This window comes from Pinus tabuliformis, chromosome 4_2 (assembly GCF_031772625.1).
Source record: "Pinus tabuliformis cultivar Carrire ecotype Pingquan chromosome 4_2, CPIR1, whole genome shotgun sequence".
Classification (NCBI taxonomy): Eukaryota; Viridiplantae; Streptophyta; class Pinopsida; order Pinales; family Pinaceae; genus Pinus; species Pinus tabuliformis.
In genome coordinates this window covers 348,073,657-348,080,620 of record NC_142304.1, presented here as the reverse complement: position 1 = coordinate 348,080,620, position 6,964 = coordinate 348,073,657, and the positions used below count along the sequence as shown (strand labels likewise).

Sequence of the window (6,964 nt, the reverse complement as noted above, 5' to 3'; positions counted from 1 at the left end):
TGGTTCAAGATTATGCACTCAAATGCTAATTTGGTATCATTGTAAGATTGACTTCACTTGATGGAGTTAAATCATGTACATATGTAGGGACACTTGTACATAAATAAGCTCAAGTGTTGAGCATTTGGTTTCCAGTTGCAGTTCTTCAGTTTAATGATTAGTTGATGAATAAGGGTGACTTTCCTAGTTGGAAACAGGTTTGTAGAGGTGTCAAACTTCTAGATTGTTAGGTTTTAGTTGTCAGATTTCAGGGTTTTCATAGTTTTGGACTCCATGCCCAACTAAGGCTACTAATCTATGACTCTCAATGTTTTGCTATAAAAGCGCAAGAATCTTATCATTGCAGATATTGGCGTGGGTTCATTATACAAATTTTACACAGTTAAGTTTGGCGAAGAAATGTATGACTCCATGCCCGATGAAAAGGCATTGATCTGCAGTTCTTAGTGCTTCCGGGGCAAAAGCACTATCGCCAATTGGAGCCAGATGTTGTAGCTTATATTGTGTTTTAAGTTTATTTATTAGTTATATCACTATCGGGGGTCTAAAAATCATTGCAGGGGTTCAACCTTAATGAAGCTCTCTTATTTTCTTTATATCCGCAGAGTCTAAGGGAAATGAAGTATTTTGTTTATTATACATTGAAATCACAAAAGAAAGAGGTGTAAAAGAATCAGCCCCGATATAGCCAAGGATTAAATCAAATCATAATATAAGAAGTTATATGGAGTGGTCCTGTTATCTATATATATATATATATATATATATATATATATAAAGTAATGCATATAAATCGAATTGCAAAAGTGCAGCAGGCAGGTTATTACCACAGGAATCACTGATTCCTGATTGCGATGAGCAGTGCGGACCTGAAACACATTTATATTTTGTTGTAAAGTCCCGTTAGGTCCACTGCACCATAGAGTTATGGACACTAGGTTCCACCGATTGCGATTTGTGATGGCGGACCCGAAATATATATATATATATATATATATATATATATATATATATATATATATATATATATATATATATATATATATATATATATATATATATATATATATATATATATATGTATGTATATATATGTATATATATGTATATATATGTATATATATATATATATATATATATTATATTGTAAAGCCCGGCGGGTCCGCAATCATTGCATAATGTTTTATATATGTTTATGATTCCACCGATTGCGATTGCAATGGCCAGACCTGATACAATTTATATATTGCATTTAATACTTCTGGCGCGTCCGTTATATTGCGGTGTTGTTAAGTCTATATTGATATAACATTTGAAATGTGCCAATTGCGATGAGCGATGAGAAGTCAACAGAGTGCTGAAAAGGTGGAACTGATGGGTTTATGCAGCCAATTTAATTCTTTTTTGAGTTCCGCTTTGTGTTAATTTTGCTATGGAAAGGGAAAAACCAGCGTTAAAGCCAGATCTGAAAAGGAAGGCAATTGGTTGAGTTTCTTGGTGTTTTGACCAATGGAAAGGCATCCGATATATGCATAAGCCCAGGTTTAAATAAAATCTAACACAGTGCATTATGATTTAAGCAGATTAAGACATTCGACAATGGATTAACAGCGCAAGTCAGCGATTATTGTCTTCTTTTAAATTCAATTGTTTTCTGTTATGTTATGTTCTTGAGGTGTCTTTTTTCTCTTCTCAATTAGACTAATTTTATATTAGTACAATTAGATAGTATAGCAAGTCCGAAGCCTTGAAAGTTCTAGCCATTAAAATGGCATTCTAGCAAAACGCTCTTGACAAATTGACAATAAGACCTGCTTGTTTGTAGTTCAGCTGAAAACTGACCCAAACCTGCGCTTACATCGACCATACAGTAAATAAGACTGACGCTTACATTGACCATACAATAAAGAAGAACTGATCCGTGCATAGTTCCAAGACCGACATTTGCTTTGCCAGCTATGGGCATTTTCCAACCAAAGCGTAGACACGAATAGACACGAGAAGACCGACCTCATTGGCATGCGAGGCCATTTTCGAGTCATTGTGAAAGGAGCTGGACTACGGCGATTACCAATGGCACCTGTGGGCGGCCCCTTGCCCACCATCACCATCCTTATCGTACTGGCTCTCTGATCAACCCCTCTCTGCCTGGAGTGAGTAGTCCTGTTGCGCCAGAGCGGTGCATTCATTTTTGAGTTGTTCATCATTTGAATCACTGAGAGGGCCTGAGAAGTAGAGAATCTGCTGGTTGACCCCCTGATTGGCCATTCTATCTGCCACTTTGTTGGCTGTGCACCTTATGTGCTTGAATGTGATGCTCTGGGGTGTCCGCAGCCTTTCCTCCATTTGCTCCAATCTACTAAGTAATCTCCAACTTGTGGCTATTTTAGATGCTGGGGAACCTGCTTGTATTCTGATGACCGCTGCTATTATTATGAGGGAGTCTCCTTCAACCTCAAGAGGATACAAGTTTTCTTGCTCTGCTATGCAGATTCCTTTCCAAATTCCTTCCAGTTCCGCTGCATTGTTGGTATCGTTGCCAATATTTCCATGGTAGATATATCTGATTGTGCCCATTTCATCTCTGAAGACACCTCCGTAGCCAGCTGGCCCGGGGTTTCCTTTAGCTGCGCCATCAAAATTTAATTTGAACGAATTGGGAGCAGAGGGGAACCAATTTAGTGGAGAGGCATAGCTGGAAGGGGAACTGGAGTTTATTTGGACCAGAGAGGTGAATTCCATGTTCCAAGCCTTTAAGATGAGGCGTTCCTGAGGGAGTTCTGGCAGGTCTGCTGGTTGCCATTGTCTTGTTGCCAAAGTCTCTTGGAGATTTTGCTTGAGGAGAAGCCATAGAGAGTCGATGGGTTTGCTGGTGTTGTTGAAGACTCTGTTGTTTCTCTCTTTCCATAATATCCAGTAAAAGAAACCTGGGATAAGGTTCCACAACGAATTTAACAGAGAGCTTTGGAAGGGTTGCTTTGGCCAGTTTCTGATGGTATCTGCAATATCTCCCTGTCGTTTGCCAGATCTTCTGTTGCAGTGATCAATTTTCTCCCATAATTGAGTGGCAAGAGGACAAGTATCCATTAAATGCAAAGCGGTTTCTGCGTTGAGGTTGCAGTTAGGACATCTAGAAGGTCCTATGAATCCTCTCTTTTGCAGCTTGTCCCATGTGAGAATTCGTTGTTTGCCTAGAAGCCATAAGAAAGTGGAGACCTTAGGCCATATTCCTGGTTGCCAAACCTGGTCCCAAAGCTTATCTTTGTTTGCCTGCATGGGTGAGTAGCGTAATTGGTGTGCTTCCTTAGTGGTAAACATACCTTTAGGCGTGTGACCCCAGCGAAGCTTGTCCTGTTGATCAGAGTGCTTGATTTTCCTTTGATTTAGCTCCTGCTCGATCTCTGTGTAGGTTTCCCCTTGCCAGTTGGCCTGCCAAGTGCTTGCTGATTTCCAGCACTGAAAGTCATGAGATGATTGTTGTTGCCAGAATTGATGAACGTGGATAAGATCAGCGTGATGCATATATGCTTGCCACATTGGCTTGTGAAAGAGAGATGCTAGTTTTGGGAGTTGTTGCCATGAATCCTCCCAAAATCTAGCTGAGGTGCCCGAATGAACTTCCCAGAAACTGTGTTCTTGTATGAAGGCGTTGTGGAGCTTGGCAGCGTTCCAAATCAGGGAGCCTGGAGTTGTGGGGCAAGTTCTGATGAGGTCCTTCCATTGACTTCCTGGCACATATTTTGCTTGCCAAAGACGAGCCCAAGGTGTGTGTGGTTTGGAGAGCCAATTCCACCATATTCGGGCTCCCATTGTGTTGTTGCTATGGAGGGGATCCCGCAGTCCTAACCCACCGACTGCTTTTGGTTGGCAGACCTCATTCCAATTGACCAGTGCCCATTTCCTGTTGAGACCAGAGGAGCCCCACAGAAAGTTTCTCTGCAGATTGCGGATGCTTTTGAGGACCCATTTAGGAGCAGCTAAAATGGAAAAGAGATAAAGGGGCATTGCCTGGAGAACGGATTTGATGAGGATAAGTCTGCTAGCCATATTGAGCGAGCGAAAAGTCCAGGAGGAGAGCCTGGATTCCAGCTTGTCTATGAGGGTTCTCCAAGAGGCGTGTTTAATGGCTGAGTCCAAGAGAGGAGCTCCCAAGTATTTCGAGGGAAGCGTTGCAATGGAATATCCCAAAATTCTTGCTATATTTCTTTGAGTAGGGGCTGGAGTATGAAAGAAGAATAGCTGGGATTTGGCGGCGTTGATTGAGGTGCCAGAGGCTTCAGAAAAGAGAGAGAGCAGAACTTTGAAGGCAGAGGCTTCTTGAGAAGAAGGATGGCCGAAGAGCATGGTGTCATCTACAAACTGTTGGTGAGATAATGGGTGAAGACCATGAAGTGAAATGCCTTTTAGGGTATGAGAGGAGATAGCTGAGTGAAGCAAACGACTGAGGCCTTCGGCCATTAAAACAAAGAGAAAAGGGGAGAGGGGGTCCCCCTGACGGATACCACGGGAAGGATGGAAGGGCTTAGAGGGAGAACCATTGAGCAGGATTGAAAAGCTGGGTGAAGAGATGAGATTCATGATCCACCTTGTCCAAGTTGCATTAAAGCCAAACGCCAATAACATCTGATGTATATAATTCCAGCTAAGTTTATCAAATGCTTTTGAGAGATCAAGCTTCAGAATCATACCTGGCTTTTTTAGAAGCTTCAGAGAGTGTATCACTTCATTTGAGAGAATTATGCCGTCCATTATTTGTCTCCCTTCTACATAACCTGTCTGCTCTGGCGAGATGAGAAGTGGGAGGAGAGGTTTGAGCCTATTGGCCAAAACTTTGGATATGAGTTTGTAGATGACGTTACACAGTGCAATAGGCCTGTATTTGTCGGGCGTATTTGATTCATCCCCTTTGGGAATTAGCGCTAAAAAAGTAGAGTTTAGCGAAGGGAGAATCCAGTGCATTGATCGTGATTCCTCCACTAATTCCCAAACCTCTGTGCTAACAAGCTCCCAAAATTCATGAAAAAAGTTAGCAGTGAACCCGTCAGGACCGGGTGCCTTACCATCCTTGATTTGAACCATGGCTTCTTCCACTTCTTTCATTGAGATGGGTTGAAGCAGCTTATTGTTGTGGTCCTCCGTAATGATTTTAGGGATGAGCTGTGTAATTTTTTGAATGGCTTGATCTCTGCTTTCTGGTCGTTCCCTTAGGATTTCCTGAAAGTATGCTTGGAATTCCTTTTCCATTTCTTCATGCTTTTCTAATTTTTCCCCTTGCTTATTATTGATGAATGCGATATTGTTATGCATCCTTCTTTGGATTGTGGATCTGTGGAAAAACTTCGTGTTTTTCTCCCCCTCCTTAAGCCATCGAATACGGGACTTCTACCGCCACAAGGTTTCTTCTTGCTGTCTGCGTGTCTCAATTTCAGTCCAGAGGATCTGCTCCTGTTGCACCCTGTCTTCTGTTCGCCCCTCCATGATAATCTTCTGTTGTAAAGAGCACATTTGTTGCTCCAGCTTTTTTCGTTGCTCAAATATATTTCCGAACTGAGTACGATTCCAATTTTTGAGAACTTGTTTGAGGTTTTTTAATTTCTGTTGGAACTGGAACATTTTGGCTCCTTCAGAGGGTTTGAAGGTTTTCCAGGCCTCCTTAACCACTGCTTTGAAGTTGGGATTTGAGAACCAAAACGCCTCAAATCGAAAAGGTCTGTTGCTTTTTGTACCTGGGCGCGTCCATTGTAACATAATGGGCCAGTGATCGGATCCTCCTTGAGGCATGATAGAGGCGTGAAAATCCCCTCCAAGGTGTATAGCATTATCCGAAATGAGAAAGCGATCCAACCTTGAAGCAATATGCTGAGATCCTCTTCGTTTATTGGTCCAAGTGTAGATTCCATTTGAAGTATGAATGTCCATAAGATGGTTGTTTTGAATGTAATTTCGGAAGCCAATACTGTCCCCTTCTAATTTCGATCTACCGCCACTTTTTTCCTCCAGAGCCCTGATGATGTTGAAATCGCCACCTCCAATCCATAGTGGAAATTGTCTATTGGAATTGAGAGCTGTAAGAGTGTCCAGAAGAGCCAGTTTCTGATTTAAATGTTGCAGAAAGTAAACATTTGAGAGATGACCGTGAATATTTGTTCCTATGAGATGGAAGGTGGCTTGGATGAAGAAATGAGATGCGTGGAAGTCTTGGAGAGTGAGTAATTGTGGATTCCAAATGATCGCCAGTCCTCCCGAGGCACCTGAGGCATCCACTGTGACTGAGCTGCAGCCTGACCAGATCTTTCTCAGAACCTTTTCTATGATGGTACTGTTGCTTTTTGTTTCTTGAAGAAAAACTATAGTGGGCTTTTCTTGCTGTATCACGTTTTTTAACATTCTGTGTTTGGGAGCACTGTTCAGCCCTCTTACATTCCAGGAAATAAGCTTCATGAGGAACAATGGGGCTGAGATTTGTAGAACTTTGTCAACTTAGGGAATCTCCCAGATTCCATTAGTAATTCTCCTAAGATGATGGTCCTCTGCAGGTCCGTTTTGCGCCCTCTTTTTTTTGTTTCTTTTAAGATCTTCTTTCCATCCCATGGGCTTCCTGCTTGTATTCCTAGGCATTTATTGTGTTGAGCTTTGCTGAGAACTCCTTCCAGCCTTTCGATTTCCCATGGAGGAATTGTGTTGTACTCTTTCTGTTTACAAGCCGTTTCCAGTTTGAGTATATCTAAACCTTCCAAGTTAATACTCTCTGGATCTTCATCCATTTTTGAAGGCATGTTTTGATCTTCCACGAGAGTATTGTCATGAATGCTAAGGGCTAGAGCCGCATCCAGTTCCATTGAAGAAGACTGTGCGGCAATCTCTAGTGCAGATTTCTCATAAGAGAGGGGGTTGGGAAGGCTTGAAGGATCGGAGGCAGAGGATGGCAGAGAAAGTTTGGAAATCTGGGAGGGAGAAGGAGGCG

At 42.1% G+C, this 6,964-nt stretch overlaps 1 protein-coding gene across 1 annotated transcript; it reads right to left on the bottom strand.

Annotated features, from left to right (window-relative positions):
- Positions 1-5,382: 5,382 nt before the first annotated feature.
- Positions 5,383-6,441, bottom strand: LOC149169342 (uncharacterized). The gene has a single exon (XM_089425160.1). The coding sequence runs from the start codon at positions 6,439-6,441 to the stop codon at positions 5,383-5,385; it is 1,059 nt and encodes a 352-aa protein (XP_089281286.1).
- Between the last annotated feature and the right edge of the window lie 523 nt (positions 6,442-6,964).